The sequence below is a fragment of the Perca fluviatilis genome, chromosome 9, assembly GCF_010015445.1.
Source record: "Perca fluviatilis chromosome 9, GENO_Pfluv_1.0, whole genome shotgun sequence".
NCBI classification, from domain to species: domain Eukaryota; kingdom Metazoa; phylum Chordata; class Actinopteri; order Perciformes; family Percidae; genus Perca; species Perca fluviatilis.
Window position 1 is genome coordinate 19,552,132 of NC_053120.1, and position 21,907 is coordinate 19,574,038.

Genomic DNA, 21,907 nt, shown 5'->3' on the forward strand with positions numbered 1-21,907 from the left:
AATCTCAATCATTCCCAATCTTACAGAGACGGAGAGTGTAGGTATATGTAAGGAGATAACATAAGCACAGGCTAATTATTGCTAACTAACATGCTAGTTAACATTAGCAATTAAACCTAAACAGCTAATGTTAAGGTGCGTGCGCAGGCTTCTCCTGTACTATACGGTAATTTCTCTACTACTGCGACAGTAAGTCACTTGGTTATGACACAATCGTTAGCCTATTTTTACAAAAACGTCTGCTGCGGAGCCATAACGTGAGATACAAGGTAATGGAGCCTTTTATCCTTTGTTGTGTTTCTTTAGAACTAAACAATGGACAAATCGAGTCTTTAAACGCTCGGATGTAAAGTTATTCTCAGTCAAGTGACGTAAAAAATTGGCGCAGCGAATGCTAACAGGAGGTGATGGCCAGTTAGCAACTCCTTTCTATTCCAGAAATTCTATTTCTTCATGCCGTTCCCCATCTCACAAAAAACCTTCCACCCCACTTCTCTGCACTGCCATGATATTTCTTCTTTTTCTTTCCTTTGTCTGTTTTCTTTTTTATTAATTAATTTCAACCATCGCCCACGTCCATCATTCCACTTCCCCTACGGTTTCACATCTTGGGGGGGGGGTGGGGGGGGGGGGGGGGGGGGGGCGTTTTGGGGGGGGGGGGGGGGGGCACCACTACATCTTGCCTTCAATCCTCCATTCCTCCCTGCTGTCCATTCCACCTCCTCTGGGCTATTTTTCCATTTATTTCCTTCTTTCCAGCTACTAAGTGCCTTGGGTGCTTAAACTCCTTTCTGCATGCTCCACTCCTTTTCCATTCCATACTATGCTTTCCTTCTCTTCCTTTAATTCCATATTTTTTATATTCTCTTTTTCTTCCACTATGTATTCTGCCCTTTTCCTTCATCCACTCCATACCACTTTCCTTTCAGTTGTACCCTATTCCACCTATTCATTTCGTTTATCCATCCTTCCAAAATTATTCCATTCCATGTGCTGGGGTCCCTTCCTCCATTCCTTCCTTCTCCATTCCATTCCATTCCTTCTATTATTATATTCTCCTTCCATTATCATTGTTTCCTCTCCTAGTCAGTCCATTTCCACATTCTGTGTGGTCCTGTGTCCACTGTCTCTCTCTCTCTCTCTCTCTCTCTGTCTCTCTCTCTCTCTCTCTGTCTCTCTCTGTGTCTCTCTGTCTCTCTCTCTGTCTCTCTCTCTCTCTTGTCTCCTGTCTCTCTCTCTCTCTCTCTCTCCTGTCTCTCTCTCTGTGTGTGTGTGTCTGCCTAATGTGTGTGTTGTGTGTGTGTGTCTCTCTCTGTCTGTCTCTCTCTCTGTGTCTGTGTGTGGCTGTGTCTCTCTGTCTCTGTCTGTCTCTGTGTGTCTCTCCTGTCTCACATGTCTGTGTGTGTGTTATATCTCAGGTATGTTTCATCTGCCGATTGACAGTTTGTTATCAGATTGAGAGTGTATAGGATTGGATTGTTGCTGGAGGATTCTGCTTCAGATTATCAGTGGATATGTGGATCCTGATGTATATATGATATATATGAGGGTAGTTGACATTAGAGGATGGTGTGTCAGTTCATGTCCAGCAGGAGGAGTCATTTTCAGCCTGTAGCCACTTGTGACTCCTACAGTCAATGTCCCTTATGGCACAGATCAAACACTAACCAGACAGACTCCATCACATTTTACCATCTGTAACACATTCTTCTGTTGGTGTTTCAGACTACACCATTACTAACCCAGATTGGATAATGTCTGTGAAACAATTATGTTTTCTGCCACTATCATAAAACAGCGTAAAGTGTTGCTTGACTCACCCCAACTTTGGAAGTCCCAGTGAAGCTCCAAGTAAAAGTCTCCAAGCTTCAAATGAAGACAAAGAAAACTCAATCACAAGTGAAACTAGATGAGTGGCACTGAGACATTAGGAACAGAGAACGGAGTAAGGCCTACTTACTTCTTTCAGGGCTTTCAGCAGCTTGGGCCTCTTGTCCTCCACAGTCTCCCTGGACTGTTGCTTCAGCTTCCTCAGCAGTGCTGTGACTGAAAGACAGAAACAAAAGTCATGAAAAGTTTGAGTGAGACTAAAAGCATCATCAATTAGGCAGATGTTTTAGCGTGAAAAAAACCCAAAAAAACAGCGTTTTTCCATGCAAATTTTTTGGAAAACAGCAAACATCCTTATTTCCATGGCATGAAAGCCAGCTTCTCTTTAATCATGATTAGTTGGCTGAGGAAAAAAGAATTTCATTTTTACAAGCTGAACTTTCCTCACTTTTAGGAAGAGTTGCGCTCTTCCAAAATTAGCTTTTTTTTTGAGAGCATCTGCCTTCTGAGTGCATTGCAGTCCCTCCCTACTTATTTTAATGTAAAGATGTGATGCCAGATTTTATATGTGACCAGCTGTTGTTGCTTTATTCACGAAAAACAAAAACATTTAACTAAAACTAATATAAGTTTATATCACAAAGACTAAAAGGTGCCAAAATCCATGCTGTATTGAAGTAGCACTGTACAGGAATTGTTTTGCAGTGCAGATTGTTTTTTGTGTGCAGATTTTGCCCCTTCAACATGACAAAGGTGATCCTGTGTCATTGTGAGGGTTAAGGCTTAAGCCTTAATGTACTGTGAGTTTTTTTTTTTTTTTATCTTAGGAGCTGTCTCGCCTTGCAAATCCTGTCAGCAATGTGACATGCTAAAGGAATAGAACAGGCGGTTTACAGTAACGATGGCTTTTGGATCAGAGATACACTGACTTCTCGGGGCCAGATGGGACACTCCCAGCAGCATCGGGCCAATCACTGCACACTGCTGCAGGGATCAAAACATTTCCAGGAAGTTCAAAGGGAATAAGCCTGACAGATATGGAGCTGCCTGCTAATGAGCTGCGCCTTTAACCTCCTTAACGACCTGGGGGAGAGACATATGCACAGGAGACTTTTAACCATGACGGGCCGGATTAACAAGCATTCACAGCTCTTTGGCCCATTGGCTGCAGGAGACTCGCTTCTTTAAGCAAAAGAAAAATAGGATCCCCACCCAACTAGTAAACATATATTTAAATTTGATTAGCTACTTATAGGGGAGTGGGAGCATCAGTTGCTCACGGACATAATTTTGTTGCTTTAATGAAGCCAGGAGGGGATTAAGTTACGACACGACTGCCACTTATAAACTTATGGGAACAGTAATAAAAAAAAGAAAATGTTTGGCTTGTGACACCCAGACTGCCCTACATTTTAATAGGACGAAAGGCAATAGTGGACATATGGCATTATCATTAGCCTGAGTAGCTCCTGTGCACCACGTGGGGAGTCAACATACACAAACATGTCGCTCTTATTGATGCTTCCGACGAGTAGGGTTGGGCATCATTTAGATTTTAACGATTCTGATTCCAATTCCAATTCTTCCTTTCGATTCCGGTTCTTATCGATTCTCGATTCCGATTCTTTTGGGGTTGGAGTTGAAACGGGTCACGTGCTTATTTCACAAATACAAAAGGTGGGTTGCAGTTTGACGGGGCTTTTTCAATGTAAAATAAAGCCCCACTAGAGCACCGCCTACTGTGCTCCATGGCTCCAACACAACAAGCGCCTGGTCGCTACAGAAACCCAAACTTGCGCATGTTAAATTTGGAACCCATGATCAGATTTGAAACCAAATCCTCCAAACAATTCCAATAAAGAAACGATTCAGATGGAATCGTAATTTTTGAAACAATTCCGATTAGGAATCGGTTCTCGATGCTACCGACGAGGCAGCAAGGCCAAATTACAGCACAGGGACAGGCACACGCACACACGCACGCACACACACACACGCACACACGCACGCACACACACACACACACACACACACACACACACACACACACGACGGCACACGCGCCAATTGACACGACACACGTACAGGACGAAGGTGTGTTTGTGGCCCGGCTGCCTAATGAGTGTGGACAAGCTCTGGATGGGGCTCCTCCTGATCCTCGCGGCTTCTCAGCGGGAAGAGGAAAAAAGTACAATCCCACCATCTGCCCACAGACCACCCAGCCAGCACAGGCCGAGAAACCAACGCTGCCCGCTTTAACACTAAACCAAACTGACTATCCACGCTCAAGGAGCTAATTCACCCAGATACTGATTAGGGCACTTTCCTGACATTAATTAGGTGAGTGGTCTCAGTAATTTCACCTCCACACTTTAATGAAAAGAGACAGAGTCAGGACTTTGTGTAAACATCACCAAAAACTGCCACTATTTAACAATTAAGCCTTGGATCTAAATGAACAACTGCGGATGGCAAGTCTCCAACAATCTGAGAACACTCAATATTGACTCATCAGGTACGCTGTGGAGTCACTGTGTGGTGGAGCAAAGCAGGCAGTCAGGCAGCAGCAAACAGGCCAATCTGAATATACAGTAGTTCCAAATATTTAAACTTCCTGAGGCATGGTCAATCTAAAAAAACTCAAAACGGCCACATTAAATGGAGATAACACAACACGTGCAGGATGGAGAGCTCTTGATGATTGATTAAAATGTATAAGCTGCTTTCAAAATGTATGCATAAATGTATTGGGAAGGAAAAAATGATTTATTTAAGCTTAGCTTGGGTGATCCGAATCTTTCATATTTAGTTTTAATATTATTATGTCATGGGTGTTAATGCGTTTTAAATGGAATTAGGGCTGCACAATTAATTTTTTTTAATTTTTTTTAATCGTCATCGCAATATCAACAGGCGCAATATACATATTGCGAACATACAATATGCATAGACACTCACAGATTTTTTGTGTTAGTTGAAAGAAAATATCAGTAGAAAACTGCACTTTAAAAAGAAACTGTCGTTCTTTTTTTCGTGGTGCCTTTTATATTCAATTCAATGTTCAATTTGTTCAATAAAAGAATGTCGAAAATGATTTTCTTCCGTTAGTTTTAAGTTCAACAAGCAATTCGTTGTATTTTAGCAGAAAACTGAAAGCAGCAGAACTGTAGAGCTGAGTACACTTTAATATCTGTTTATTTATCGCAAGGAATATCGATATCGCGATATTCAACAACATTATCGCATATCGCATATTTTCCTCATATCGTGCAGCCCTAAATGGAATATGACTTCACTTCGCTATAAAACCTACAGTATTTAACTGTCTAATACTATATAGAGGACTCCAATACAGGCTAGGCACCAACATATATTGTATTTACAATATAACAAATATTCAAAATATTGGCTGTTTACTACCTAAATTGGCTGTAAAAGTGTACAAACTGATTCAACATGAACAATATCAAATTCTAGCCAGTTGGTGGTGATAATCACGGCACACCTGGGCTGACCTCAAAGCTCTTCCAGAAAGAAAGAAATAGGAAAATAAATTTCGAAAATTATATTACAGCCATCTCTCCGAAGGGGGAATTCCTTTAACTACAGACCAACCACTGATGGTAACCATGGCCTTAAAAAGAACAAAGCTTCCTTTTTGATACTGTCAATCAGAGACAGTGGCTTTGATACCATAGGATAACAATAATAACATCAAGGCAAAAATGTCCCCTCTCCTTATCACTTGGCAATGTATAATATGGTCAAATGTTTAAATCAAGAATAAGGCAAGAAACAATGAAAGCAAGCCTGTATAATCAACATCGGCATGACTGACAGCCTTTAAACAAGCTCCTGAAGTTGACAACAAAGCTGTGTAAGTGGAATGACAGAAATAGCTCTTATTGGAAAAAAAAGCACATGACAAAAACTATTTCTGAGCCATGTTTTGCTCATTGATCAAATAATAAATCTGTAAGTGATAAAAGCTCAGGTGACAAATACATGACATATGGAAATTAGTTAAAAAAAAAAAAAAAAAAAGAAGATTGGCTAAAAATAACAAAGCAAGAGTTAGGATTTATTTTATCAATCGCATTCAAGAAAATGTTTTTCTTTGAAAAGAAAGAAGCTAAAAACGACTATGACGATCCAGACCTTGATTACTAGATTATTTTACCAGTTTTCAGCACTGTCCAGCCCAGGACATTTTGCCTTACTGTAAATCAAACACTTCCCTCACAGACTCCTGCCACATGCTGACTCAGCTCATACTGAATAACTGCTAGACATGGCTCTACTGGGCTAACTCTGTGAAGGACTCAACATTATTACACTGAATAGGTAAAACAGTCTCAGTTTCCTTCAGCACCTTTCTCCTTTAAGGTCATCATGGCAGCCAGGTGAAATTCTTTATGTGGAAGGCTGAGTGTGATTGTTTAAGAGTGTGCAGAATCAGCCGTTTGAAGCTGAGCTGTCACAACAGAGGCCCTGCCCTGTACTTTGGAGCGACATTAAAGAACACAAAGAGGCAACGAGGGTTAAACAACAACAACAGCGGTCGTTCTCAGTGGCAGAGTTTTTGCTTCAGTGCAAGAGAAGCTGCAGTTCCTCTTGTAGGCTGATTCAGGTGATAAGCAGACTGACCTACTGTACCTGTCTGCCAGAAGGTTGTGCCTGTACCTGTCTACTGATCTCATACACTGATCTGGCCTACAAACTCCTCTCCCTGGCCCTCATCCAGGAAAAACTACAGCTACAGACAAGGAGGGGCTTTTTTAACAACTTCATAGTGTTTTAAATCTTTACTTTTTACACATTTGCTAATGAAGACTGTGTGTTTGATACCAATGAAAAATCTAATAAGTGTACTTTTTTTCTTAAACAATTTATTTATTGATTTTCAATGCTTTTGTTCCACAATAATACAGGACATATTTTAACTTTCAGAATGATATCAATAAGTGTACTTTGAGTTAAGATAATTTTGTCACACATACTAATCCCACAGTAAACAATACACGTTTTACTAAAACGGAAACCCTTAGATACTCTTACATTCTTATCGTCATATAGCACTATATTACATTAGTTTTTTATTATGAAGTGAGGTGAAATACTTTTACTCAACCGGCCTCATTTTCATATAACTTCAGTCACAGATTTTCTGTAGTTCCCAGAATGTATTTTAACAATATTATAACAACAGGAGCAAAGTTGCTGCAGTCAGCATGTAAGAGCAATGGTGAGTGCAGCAGCCGAAGTAACAGACAATATGTCATATAGTTGCATTACAAGGTGGTATGTACAAGTTAGACAAGGTAAGGATTGGTCACTGCTAAAGTAAAATGGCGTTACAGAGTTCATTCAAGGCTTCAGTCGAGAGACACTTGTAAATCTGGTAAGAGGCATTTGAGAGTTAATTACAGGATGTAGTAAATGGAGACACTTTAAGCTGCTCAATGTTGGTTCGATGTAGCTGTGCTAAAAAAGCCTTAACTATTTAATTCTGATGGACTAACGCTTAACAGTCTGTTTGAGAAAATTCAACAGCATTCTGCCTTTCAGCCTCATTGTAGCCGTATTGCAAATGTCTCAATGCAATATTTTTGCATCAATGCTTAGCCAGTTATCATCAGGAATAATGACACACACAACAAGATAAAGATATTTACCATCATTCTTCTAAACAGCACCAACGTCTGTTTAACTGTGACGTGCTACCTTGCCAGCTCACATGCTGAGGTATTTAAAGACAACGTAGATGCCCTTCCTGTTCCCAAAGAACGTAATATCAAGAGCTTTAAATAGATAATGGACAAAATGCACTTTTCACACAAAAGTAGGCTTTGAAATATCAAAAAACTACACAGTCTTAAAGGCTGAGTACAAACAGGGGGATAACTGTTGACTGATGAGGTGTGAATGGAGGTGTGCTTCCAAAGCACATTTTGGGAAATGCTCATGAGCAGAAGTTCAATATTCAATATGTTAAACATTAAACTGCCAGTGTACAAAGGTGTTCTCATCTAACACCCAGTATCTACAAAAACTGACATGACTGGTTTCACTTAAGTGGATATATAGAATTGGAAATGAAAATTATCCTTAACATTTTTAAATCAAAGTTTGAGCCACTATGAACTAAGGGTAGAAAATGGGAGTGACAGGGGCTTGAGCATAATCAGCCTATGAGGAGAGAGAGAAGCATCTAATGAATTGCCTTTCATCAGAACATAAAAGCCAGAGGGCTTTGAGGAATGTCCCCTCTCTCATTAAGGGACAAAGGAGGCAGGCTGGTGTCGTGCCCTCTCGTGGAGGCAGCGGCGTGGAAGAATGTGCAGTGGAAACTGTTGATTTGCATCTGTTGATCGGACCTTTTTTCTCCCGTCACTGTTTTCACACGGGAAAACCCAAACTGAAACCGTATTGAAGCCACATTGATTTCAGTGAATAAGCTGGCTGACCAACATTATCTCAGTATGTAGCAGCAGTGGTGTGGTTTCAGTACATTGCCAAGCAGTGGCAGTCACAGATACTTACTCATTTGTCGGTCTCCGTAGCTAATGGCCTCAGCAAGGGGGCTCCATCCTTGAGCGTTCTTCACCTTCACCGGTGCATTGTGGGCCAGCAGCAGGTGGGCACACTCTGTAAGAGGCACAGGAAGACGGTCAGATACGTAGATAATTACTTAAATCATACCAACCTCCTTTGAATGACACGTTTTACATCAACTATAACGTCACAATTAAGACAAATAACAACATATACTGTACAGTATGCAAATAACAGACCAGCAGCAAAAAACAACACAAGGGGGGGAAGAGAGAGAGCTTTACATAAATATGTGCCTTACATAAAGGTCTGTTTGTTTTAAGTCTGTAGCTTTTTTGGAAGTAAAAATCCCTGGAATACCGGTATAACCCTTTTACTGTATGTGTTTGAGCTAAACATGGGATGGGATATACATGGGATATGGTGTCTAAACACCATATGCCAAATATGATCATAACCGGGATACGCCTCACAAACGGGTTATTCATGTTCATGTAAATGCACTTAATAAAGCAACATCCAAAGGGCCTTTTTTCTCTGACCATCAATTAAAATCTTGGCTGCTGCTTTCTGCTTAAACAGCAGGCACTGGAGACACATTTAATTTAGGCAATAGAAAGAGAGGTAATACAAGTATGAATAAATTCTTCCTAAGTGATAAATGCAAGCCCATTAAAAAATTAAAACAAAACTGCACCTACATCCAAATCTCCATACACAGACGTTTTAGCCCAGTTTTAGAAATAATCTCCGTCCACACACACCTGAAAACGCACATGACCATTCATGTTCGCTGGGCATGTGTGGGCCAGTGTACACCAGTGGAGACGGGAATTCTCGCAAATCACTCAAATATTAGCTTGCCTCCTACGCATGTAGTAGCATTATTAAATGCACATTTTAACCGCATATCAGCTGCCAGCATCGACAACAAGGTTAGCAAAGCCCATGTTATCCATGTATAATTAACTACCAGCAGTCAGTCAAGGCTGTTGGTTGTTTTCATCTGGAAAAGGGTCAGGTGATAGGGGGCGTAACAAAGGAAACGAACATGGGTGTCTGGGTCATCATTTTCAAAAGTCTCCGTTTCCGCTCATCCTGACAAAAAATGCAATACCATAATTTTCAAACAAAAATTGTGTCAGCAGCATTTTCAAAAGTCTCCATTTATGGATTCGAAAACGCCAGAGTAGCGTCTACGCGAGGCGTAAACATAGCAAAAGTGAAGAGTTTTAAAATGAAAACATATTAGTGTGGATACCTCAGAGACAACTCGCAGGTACTAAGAAATTGGTTTTCTTTTCAAGTAGAAAGATAAAAATAGACAGAGAAACAGATGGGACTTAAAAATTGTGTGGTATTTAGCAAAAATGACCTTTATTAAAGGCCAAACGCCAATGGGGGAACAAGCTCTAATGACATTCCTCATTTGTCTTTCTGGTGTCCTGATGCTACACATCCACAATGCATGAATTCAAAATGTTAAGACACAGAAGAAGGAAAATTATGTTTTGGTTTGACAAAAATGCACAGGACATGTATATTTGAAATTTGTTTTTTTACTATATCCTGGAAGGAATTCAATAAGTTCAGACTGACCAAACAACACTGTGCCTAGCACTAATTTTGTGTCCAGCTCATCTTCATGAGACAAACCAACAAAAAATGAGACACTTTTACTGGCTTTATGTTTTCCTTCTTTGCTGCTTATGTGATCACTTTGCAGTATACTTTAAATACACATGTTGTCTGACTGCTATAAACAAGCAACAAGCTGAAGATGTTTCCTGTAGGTTCAAATCAATGATACAAATTAATCCTGGTTTTATAGAGGGACAAATTGAACATATGATTGAGAGGTCAGCTGACCCATTAACCAAAGAGCCATATGGGACCTACAGTTACACAAGACTCAGCATCCTACTTTAGAGTCTATACTGCTAGAAAACGAGGAAGACTTCTCAGGAATAAAATGTCAAAACATCCCCTGGTACGGTGTAGAGTAACCCTCAGAACTGTGCTTGTATTCCACCAATGGGAAAACAGCCAAAAAGCCTCGTCCCTCTTTCAGTGGCACGATCAGCAGAATCCCTTCCGTTTCTGAGGAGCTTGTCAACAAACAACAGCAAGCCAAAAATGAAGCCTGTTGTTCCGGCTCAACTGTCAGTTTTGTTGTGACATAATTCATTACAGTGTTGCCGTCTGTACGGCTCTGTCTCAGCGCTGGGCAGGAGCCGTCAAAGTCCCAGGCAAACCACTCAATGCAAAGTAGAGGCTAACTGCTAACAGTCTGTCGCTGAGTGGGTAGGGTTCTCACTTAATGGGGCAGGAACTTGGGCTTTATTATAAGCAGTAAGACCAACCTCTTCAATGATCATTTAGACTGACAAAGGTATACAGTCTGTATACAGCCCTTCTTTCATTGCAAACCTATGAGTCAACCTATTAGTCATGTAAACAAATTCAAATGGGTTCCTACCCTCATGTTCAGACTTGTTTCTCTGCTTAAATCAGTATGAAAGCTATTAAAAACGGCTTTAAATTCTGTACGCACAGAGCCAACCTGGTGCCTAGAACTAGAAATAACTTCTCTGCCTTTTAACAGAGAGCTTAACACATTGTCACATATATCACAAGTCTAAAATACCCCATCACCCCTCTCATCTACATACTCACAATTTTTTATTAATGACAAAGAGGCCAGGATCTCATGCATTCTTTATGACAAGAGGAATACATTTTGAAACTCTTCCTAATTAAACATATTATCCACACAACAAAGAGGAACGTGGCTATCCCAGGAGTGTAGTTATAGAAAATAAAAAGGTGTTTTGTGACAGCACTCAAAGCACTTAATCTATATTCATTACAGAACCAATTATCAGCAACACCATTGTTCTAATGTACAGCTTGCTTCCTTGTGGAAGCATGGCAAAGAAAATCTAAATTAAAGGAATACGTCACCGTTTGTTGAAATAGGGTTATTCACCATCTCCTTGATATTTATATACTGTAGGTGGGAAAACACATTTTTGTCTCAGTGCATGCATTGTCTTAGTCCGGCGGCAGCGCCACTAGCTTAGCTTAGCGTAATGAATGGAATCCTTTGTTGCCGTTAGCATGTCGTGAGTAAAAGTGACCCCAACAACAACAAAAACAAAACCTAATTACTTCTTGTGGCCTGTGTATTCACAACGAGTAAAAATGGCAAGGCAGATTAAGATTTCCTAGGCAGATATTGACTTGGGACTATATTGGGTGGAATTAGGCTACAGCCGAAGCACTGCTACTCGGGCACAGAGATATCGGCAGCCCGCGGGGCTCTGTGGCCGACGCAAAGTCACTGTTTCTGGGTTGCTGGACAACCAAATTCCGCTGCCCTGACTGAGCTCCATGGGGCTCGGCGGGCCGCTGCCCGTCCAGTAACCCAGAAAATGTGACTTTGCACCGATCGCAGAGCCCCACGGGCTGCCTGCCGCCGAGCCCCGCAGATCTCAGTCAGATGGTGAATAACCCTATTTCAACAAACGGTGGCTTATTCCTTTATATCCTGTTCACGCCAGGGGAGCAGCTGAGGTTCAAAGACTTTGCTCATGACTTAGTCTGAATTTGTTTTCTTATTACATTTCTGCCTAATTCTGCTCGACCTGATCTGCATGTTAAGCTATGAATATTGTCCAATGCTCAGCACTTCAGGAAAAAATGACTAATATCAGGCATATCCCATACATTAATTAAATAACGTTGGTGTTGGCACCAGAAATGATGGATGTAACTGCAGAGTGCCTCACAAAGAGCCTTACATCAGCAAACAAAAAAGCAAACCTCTGTGTTTATGCATTAGTGCAATCTGCGCCCGGGCTCGGGGATGAAGCAGCTGAAAACAGAGGTTGATGTCGAAAAAATACAGGCGGCCAAGTTCACAAGCAGTTTACTTTCTGACGTAAGCTCTGCATTCCCTCTGGCCTTTGACCTATATATCACCCGGCTAAAACCAATGATTGTGTAATAATAATAATGACTACATTTAGCAGATATACATTATATAACCATGAAGAGAACAGCTAGGTCATGTGTCCTGAGCTGCCAACACACATACATATACACACACACACATACACATGGATACATTAACAGTTTGCCCAGAACTCAATACCAATGGTTTGTGGTCTGATTCAACCCAATGTACAGTCGTGAAGGTATTGATAAGAGGAAGTCTCCCTGTGGGTCTCTGGGTTGATTGTATGCGTAGCAGCTGTACGGAGGTCCTGCTTGAGTCACACACAACTCTAACAGAGGAATGAGGGAGGTAGAGCAGAATGGAAAAATAATACGTGCAGTGGCTACAGATGGGGCACTTGTCAAGAGGCTCTGTGGGCTGTTAAAACCCCCACCATCACCATCTATTCTATGAAATGGTTTCCGCTCACTTCCTCGCCATCGATCACACACTTAGTGACTGAATCAAACAGCAGTTCAAGAGTCACATTGTTGCAGTCTCAGGCAAAACTGACGCTCTTTAACATCACCTGGTTTGCTTTGTAGATTGTCCCAAAACAATGGTGTTTTTTTCTCCAGACAAAATGAATGTACATCTTGATTAAACAGGCTGCACTTTTTTAGAGAGGACCTGATAACATGTGCGTATGTGCTGTTTCAGAGGAAGACTAACCCTGCCAGATTGGCACTTTGGTTTCAAACACTCACTAACACTCACACTCATTAAGTCCTTTTTAAACCAAAAATGCCCAAATCCCTCTGGTTACAGCTTCTCCAGTATGAAAATGTACTATTTTTGTTTGATTTATATAATTTTAAGCTGTATGATTTTGGGTTGTGGAGTGTTGGTCATACAAAACAAAACTTTTGAAATTGTCAGAGAAACTGTATTGGCTATTTTTCAGTATTTTCCAACATTTTAGTACCAAAAAATTAATTGAGAAAATAATTGGCAGACTAATCAATGATGAAATAATTGTTAGTTGCAGCAGCTGTGCACATTTCCCCTAAATACTTTTGGCAAACCCCAAAGAAAAAAGCTCCCTGTACTAGTAACAGAGACCGTATAATCCATTTTCCACAAAGGTCAAAACAAGTGGATAAAGAATTATGCCTCCATGTGCTGTGCCCAGTTATAATTATTAGGAGAGAGTTGGTGAGGACACTGTAGTATCTCACAACAAACATGTGCACACTGCTGTGCACATATTCCTTTTGGGACAAATGTTAATTTAGCCTTGCACCTATACTGTAGTTATGAACATTTTTGTTACCAATCAAAGAATCACAACAATGAACTGCATTGCATGTTCTGGTTTAGCTGTTAGTGACAAAAATGGTCTCTAACCATTTTTCACCTGTACAACAGTAAAACCTCAAATTGAAGGGACTGTAGACATGCATCACTGGCATTACTAGTCTGGTTAATAACAAACACACGGGATGCCATACACAAAGAGAGCCTTGTCCTCTCCATCCCAACAGACCAGCCACACCCAGACTATGATCTCATGCTGTAGATTTCAGCCTGTCTGGCCTGAGCATCCCTGGAGGACAGGCTAACAGTTCAGGCAAGAGATAGGCAACCTCATTAGCACAATCAATTCCATAGTGTCCCATCCACCACTATACTTTGGCAATCCTCTGTCTGGATTACTCTTAGGCAGTGGCAGGGCCTTCACTCAGTCAACAGGGATTGAATTTTGCGAATGTTAAATCAATTGAAAACCATGCTCCAATGACAGACACTAAACAAATGGGAATGTGCAGTACGAGTAACCCTATGCTTGATTTGTTCACTGAGAACCTGCAGCAGAAGAAGGGGGATTAATTTTTCAACAGCATGTTCTGAAGTCTCCATGCATTGCATTAATATTTTATGCACATGCTTTCAGTTCAGCCAGTGCAATTCAGCTAAGAACAAAGTCATGTAAAGACTTGATACATCATGACATATTCATCATACACTCCAAACTGATTGTTATTCCAGGACAGGTTACATAAATACATAACTTTTTAGTTTCCTTGATTTCCTTTTGGGACAATACACAGAGATGTACCATCTGTGCGAAGTGTCATTTGTGCCATCTTTTTCACAACTGATTCAAACTAATAACTATGATAATAACTAAGTAACCTTTTCAGCACAAGAGACACCAGCAGAAAACTAATAATAGCACACTATGCAAATATTATGGAAGTTGAAAATGAAATCTCTTATCATAATTAATTATCCTGTTTGCCACCCTCAAACTATTAGTCTTTGAGCCAGCGGTGGAACATCAATCAGAACAAGACACTTTAGCCACTGAGAGGATCCTATTGCTTGCAGTGTCATCATTATCTAATCCCCACTGATTAAATATGTTCTTTCTCTATAAATGTATTAAATAGAATAGAAGACCATTAGAAAGGAAGAAAATTCCTCAATTCTGTTTTTGACCAGGCAAGAATCCATATACACAACCTTTTTATTCATGCATGAGCATCTTGCCGTCTGGGATTTGTGTAGTGATCTGTGACAAATGTATGGTGGTGCTTAGCAAGACAAATGCACACACAAAGATGGGCAAACAAACTGAAACACACAAGCAAATAAACAGAAACAAAAACAAAAGACATAAAGACCCGCAGCGATTCAATTAGAACACCACAGAGACAGACGGATATAAACCACATGGAGGTGCAGCTTTAAACATTACTCACCTTTGTGCCCCATCATGACAGCGAGATGCAATGGTGTGTTTCCTGAAGGAGAGAAAAAAAAACAGAATTTGCCGGCCGCTTTTGATAATCACAATATGAGACTTGAGTCTATGATAAGCACTGTGCCTCCAGGACTGTCACACTCAGGGTGAATTAGATGTTGATATTAGGAGGCAGAATCCACTAAATTCAAAATTATATGTTCAGTAAATGCCTATTGTGTGTTTTCCTACCATGACAAGCAATATTATAGCATACCTACTGCACCCCCAAAATAAGCTGCATTTAACGAGAAGCACGACATCAGAAAAATATACAATTTGTTTGTTAAATATCGCAATAAACATAGCACTTTTGATAAATAAATGGACATTAAAGTGTACTGCCTTGCTGCTGCTTTCAATATACTACTAAAATACAACGGATTGCTTGTTGTATTCAAAAAATAAAATTATGTCTAACATTTTTTTATTGAACAAATTATACATTGAACTTGACACAAAGGGCACCAATAAAATGTTAGTAATGTGTTTATTGTGAAAGTGGACATCGCGATGCAGACACACACACACACATACATATATACATTTTATATATACACACATATATACATTATATATATATATATATATATATACACACATATATATATATATATATATATATATATATATATATATATGTATATATATATATATATATATATATATATATATATATATATAGGTAGGGGCAAAAAGTATTTACTCAGCCACCAGTTGTGCAAGTTCTCCCACTTAAAAACAGGAGAGAGGCCTGTAGGTACACTTCAACTATGAGAGCCAAAATGAGAAGAAAAATCCAGAAAGTCGCATTGTAGGATTTTTAATGAATTTATTTGCAAATTATGGTGGAAAATAAGTATTTGGTCAATAACAAAAGTTAATCTCAATACTTTGTTATATACCCTTTGTTGGCAATGACAGAGGTCAAACGTTTTCTGTAAGTCTTCACAAGGTTTTCACACACTGTTGCTGGTATTTTGGCCCATTCCTCCATACAGATCTCCTCTAGAGCAGTGATGTTTTGGGGCTGTCGCTGGGCAACACGGACTTTCTACTCCCTCCAAAGATTTTCTATGGGGTTGAGATCTGGAGACTGGCTAGGCCACTCCAGGACCTTGAAATGCTTCCACTCCTTCGTTGCCCGGGCGGTGTGTTTGGGATCATTTTCATGCTGAAAGACCCAGCCACGTTTCATCTTCAATGCCCTTGCTGATGGAAGGAGGTTTTCACTCAACACCTCACAATAATATATATATATATATATATATTTATATATTGTGCAGGTCATCTGGTTGCACTATAAATGCATTCAGGGAAAATAACATTTGAGTCAGGTGTGGATAAGCACGGGTTTTTTCCCCCAGGAAGTGAAATGTGCCTCATAAGCTTTGGAGAATCCCTCAAAAGGAAGCCATACTGCCCGGTCAACTCCTTCAGGCTTCGTCCTGGGAGAGAGCAGTAGGCAAGCATCCAGAGTAAGGCTACGTTCACACACACTCAGGTGGCCCGGCGAAAACACAAGTCTTCTATTCATTTTGAATGGTGTGTTTCGGCTGCGGCTGTGGGGGCTGCAGGGCGATGCCGAAAAACCCTGCAACGGAGCAATCCCAGAAGAGGAACGTCATGGATATAGACTATGGATCATGTAACCGACGATTAGAATTGTCAGTTTTTTAAGGTGATGGGAGTGAACCATACAGGAACCCTGTCTCTATCGCTGCCACAAAAATGTTGAAAAAACTACAAAAACAAAACACAAGCACTCAACTGCCAGGGAGTTTGTGTAACAGCAGACTATTTCCTGCAACAAGCTCCAGCACAAAGTACAGTCCGTCTCTTTGTTTTCGCCGTGAAATTCAGCTGCCTTCAAGTGCGGTCGGAAATGCAGAGATCTATAAACGATCCGATGGAAAACAATAATTGTAAAATATAAAGTCTACCTTTGCTACATTGGGGGGTTAAATAACACAACAGGACGTCACACAAATGGGCCAGGTGACATTTCACCGGACTGACCGATCTTGTCTGAAGCCTTAAGGAGGGCCTGCCTTGTAGAAACCCTGATGTGCGTAAAAAATACAAGCTGGGGATCAGCCAGCAGTCCCCCTGGATTTTGTGAAAAACGAAGACGCCAATTAAATGGAGGTGAATGGAATTTCATTTGTATTAGCAATGTGCCTTCCCAAAATCAGTATCACAGTTACTCCAGATCTTGCTGTCAGTTGTTTCCATTGGCACTATTTCTTCAATGAATCCATCACATTAGTCATCCATTTTGTCATTCATCAAGCAAATCTGCCAAAAATGAATGGTTCCAGCTTCTCAAATGTGAAGACGTTTTGCTTTCATTGAAAATGTTATATCTTAAATTTAGTTGGATGGACAAACAATTTCACAACTTTATTTTTCATTAATCTCTGAGATTTTACAGACACCAATAATTCAATAAAAATGTGTCTGATTAATCAGTAATAACAATAATTGTTAGTTGCAGCCTATTACACTGGACAACTCAAAAAACTGGAGCAAAATGAAAATCTAAATTGTTTGATAAAACTCCTGGTGCAGTAAGTGAGATATTTTGGTTTTGTGATGTGGATTTATTGACCAATCAATGATCAAATAATTTAATATTATTAGAACCATTAACTGTGCATTATACTTGCTATACTGTATGTGTGACTTATATTGGCTTCATGTGAAGAATGAAATGCAATAAAGCTTTATTTCTTCATTCTGATCCTATTTGAAGTGTAACGTTGACTGGTTGTAATGACATCACGTGACAGTTGGGCTTCAGCCTGTATCCAGTGGAAGCTAAACTAATGTGTGTGTAAAACACACAAACTGCTGCCACTGAACCATGCCAATCCTTGCAAAACTTTTGAAAAATACAGGCTCAAGTTCCAAAACAACATCAGAGGCAAATGCCCTGTCTGACACCTTGTTGCCTTACACCATGTCAAAGCTTTGTTTGAAGACAGACCACATTCCTGTACTGACACTGAGCTCAAGTACAGGCCATCTTTTGACTCGGCACGTGAAGTGAACCGGAACAAAACAATCTTGTCCTTTTGTTAGTTCAGGGAGTGTTTATGTGTTATGTTTATGGATTATCTCAGCAGACCTTGCCCTGCAGAAGATGTGCTATCAGTCTGGGAAAAGTCTTACAAATAATTCCCAAATACATACAAGGGCTCTTCACTACTTCTTCATTTAAACAGAGATGGCTTATCTGAGAAGGGTTTTGTGACTATTTATGATTAATTAGAAATTCCAGTGCTGTAGGTGGGAGGAGGCATTGAAGCAAAACAATCATTTTTACACTGTACTGTTCTGTTGATTTGAAGGCACTGGATTTAAAGTAACTGCAAGGTGGTGGAATCAAAATATTCATTATTTTGGCCTTGGTAGGGAGAAGCCTCGCCTACTTCCAGTGCTGCTAGGGGCTGATGGCCTATTAGCTAACTAAAACTGAGCTTCGCTGGACCTTAAAATGTGTGGATCATGATGGATTTTGGACACCTTCCTTCAGGGCTAAGAGATAAGCAGTTGGTAGACTCACCATGGACGTCTTTCTGCGCGATATTCTGCGTCCGTATGAGTGAAGACAGGCGTCGGACATCTCCTTTAAACACACATTCATGCACCGGAAAGTCCTGCCCGGTTCGGATGATGGGGTTTTTGTTGTTGTCATCGATGACATCCGATGTTGACAGTGTGTTGGTGTTAGCATTAACCTGCGACTGCTGGTTATGCTGCTGCTGCTGCTGTGTGGATGAAGACTTGATTAACTTGTGATTGCTGAAGATTTTACTCGCTCTGCTCTTGTTGTTCGTCTTGGAGGCGGTGAACGTCCCGGTTGCAGCCTCCTCATCCGGCTCTAGTAAATCCTCGTCCTTGCTCGGCCTGTGATCCTTGCGCAGGGAGCGGATCTTCTCTCCGGTCATTTTCTAAACAGTTGACGCTAACGGAGCAGAGGGTGTCGTCGCTGACGATGACCCTCCGGGCGAACTGATGCGATTCGCCAGTTGGATGTATTCACGCAAACACTGTAAACTGCACAACATGTAGCTAAACACACTTAATCCTCCAACGGACAAGTACAAACGACAGTGTTTTCAAAGACGAACAAGTAGCGGCTTCCGTTCACCGGTTTACTATGAAAACAAACACTTCAGTCTCCTCCTATCGTTCAAAACAGTCGCTGGTTGCTGCACAACATAAGCAGCTCCAGGAGACCGTTCTCTTAATACATCCATGCAGTAGACTAGCTAGTACGATTCGGCTGATATCTTCCGCCTCGTAGTATCGCGAGAGTTCAGGAAAGGTTAATAACGGTCATTTCCTCAATGCATTTGTTTCTGGAAAGTCACAAATGATACTTGTGTACAAAGTACAAAATTGAGGTACTACGACATTTCACAGCTATAGCAACTACAGTTACTTTTTTGGTTATTGATTTTACATACTATTTGATTATTGTATAAGACAGTGAACATATATTATTCCACCCAATAGAAAAAGATAGACGATATTGTATTAAAATACAGCGGAATTAGGAGCGCTACTCCGGATCAGTATAATATAAGACACAGGAAGTACATCACAAAGACAACTTAAGCAAATAAACATCCAAAGCCCACAAGTTCACGTTCAAACATAAAAGTAAAATAAACAAATCTAATGGGATTTGCACTGGAATAAGATCATAGCGCTATAACAAATGTAAACATTACACGAGTATGGTATGGATGTAGGACTTTTTTTGTATGTAGGCCTAGTATAAATAAAAAATAATAGAAAAAATGATACATGTAAACATTTCACTGTTTTGTATTTAATCATTGCACTAGAGTAAGATTATGCATATAAGTATAAATAAAAGTAACCAATTGTAGGGATGTAGTCTAGATTAATTGAAGATAAAACATAAAACTCGCAATATTTGCCCCCTTTCAATAATGTAACACACTAAATTGGGGAATTCTGCATAATGAGTATTTTTACTTTTAGTACATTGTTCTGATAATACTTCTGTACTTTTACACAAGTATTTTGAATGTAGGATTTTTGCATTACAAGTAGAGGATCTGAATACTTCTTCCCCCATTATGGGTTGGCAATGGTGGAATAAATATTACTTCAGTAAAAGTGTAGGTATCATCAAAATATATTTAAAACTAACAGTACTCTTATGCAGAAAATACCTTGGTGAACTTAATATATATCACATTATTAAATTGTTAATACTACTTATACATTTATGCGTTATGCTGTAATTGGTTGGAGTGCATCTTATTTGAACTTTTTTATATCCTGGGGTTAGGGTATATTCTAATCATTCACTTAAATCGAAGTTATAATACCACGTTGTAAAAATACTCTATTACCAGTAAAATTCCTGGATTTATAACACAACATAAATATAAGTAAAATTAAAGTACAATATACGTTATCACCAAAATGTCCTTAAAGTATCACACATTTTGTTGTATGACAAATATGAATTCAAAAGTTGAAAATGTTCCTCTGTTATTTTGTAAAGTAGAAGTGTGAAATAGCATAAAAAAGTGAAGCACTTCAACTGCACAAGTACTACTGGAGTAAATGTATTTAGTTACTTTCCACTACTGTTAACATTATACTGTACAGTTTATTGTATTGTACTGTAGAATAATGTTCTTACTATTTGCAGATAAATATAATAAGAATGTAAAACGTTTCCATAAGATACCAAGTGTGTTTTAGTGTATGCTTATTTAGCTTAAGCCATAAATAAGCAAAGTACATTGAGTAATAATAACAAGTGAAACAGGAGCAGAATGTACAGCTTTGCGAGAGAGCAAATGAAGACAAGACACAGCGCAGTGGCCTCGACCCGTGTGTTGTGTGAGGATAAGGCTTCCTGTGCTGGAGAAAAGAGGGGGCCCAAGAAAGAAAGTATAAGAGATGAGGGGAAGTATAACGGGGCTCACAAGGTCTGACAGTCTAGAGAAACGTGGTCCGGCTCTGGATTTTTGTCTGTTGCTAGGGAAACTTAGTCTCTGCATGCCTTGTGATCCCACAGATTTGTGTATTGAAACTCTGATGCTTGACTGATTAAACAAATGTATTTGACTTTATCTTATCGTCTTATTTGGCTCTTGCTTAGGATCAATGTAATTCCAATTTAACGAATGCGCGGGGATATATATATAGGTCTTTTATTGGAGTCAGACACATTGTCCCAAAAGGGGGGACACAGAGGAAATCCCCGACAGTACCTTATCTATAACAATCTTAAAGTCTGTGTATTTGAATTCTATTAGCAGATGATGTGAATGTTGATTCACTCAGACATACTGATCCGAACATATTGTGCAATATTATTTCAATTCCTGTGGTTGACTATAGGGTAGTCAGGCAAGATAAATAAACATTATTACTCTTACAGTTTATCATTTTGTTCTCCCTAAAAACGTACATGTAATAAAACATCTCCATTATCCAAGCACAGCGATGCTTGAAATAACCTTTGTTTTTACAAGAGATGGCAAAATAATGAGATGCAGAGCAGAATTTATTTCCCATTAAAAGAGAGCTCACTTGACTATTGACTACTGACATTTATTTATATTTATTACAATCATATTACTAAGTCATCTGTTAATTTGTTAATGTTTCCAGTGTTATCTGACTTTTCAGATCCTGTAGGCAAGCATCTGTGCATTAACTACAACTATAAGTATTTCTTGATTTTCTTCTGCTCATCATTATATTTTTAATACCTG

General features: G+C 39.7%; 1 protein-coding gene across 2 annotated transcripts in view; it reads right to left on the reverse strand.

Moving 5' to 3' along the window:
- The window catches only part of LOC120565773 (ankyrin repeat domain-containing protein 13C), a 37,624-nt gene extending 18,193 nt beyond the window's left edge, over nucleotides 1-19,431 (reverse strand). Inside the window, exons 1-5 of one of the 2 annotated variants that reach the window (XM_039811790.1) lie at nucleotides 18,700-19,431; nucleotides 15,091-15,132; nucleotides 8,374-8,478; nucleotides 1,961-2,046; nucleotides 1,821-1,866 (exon numbers count right to left, since the gene is read on the reverse strand). In XM_039811790.1, the coding sequence (XP_039667724.1) occupies nucleotides 1,821-1,866; nucleotides 1,961-2,046; nucleotides 8,374-8,478; nucleotides 15,091-15,132; nucleotides 18,700-19,084 (664 nt within the window). In that variant the 5' untranslated portion in view covers nucleotides 19,085-19,431. The remainder of the gene's footprint in view (nucleotides 1-1,820; nucleotides 1,867-1,960; nucleotides 2,047-8,373; nucleotides 8,479-15,090; nucleotides 15,133-18,699) is intronic. The other variant, XM_039811791.1, reaches the window with a different exon arrangement.
- Nucleotides 19,432-21,907: the final 2,476 nt, after the last annotated feature.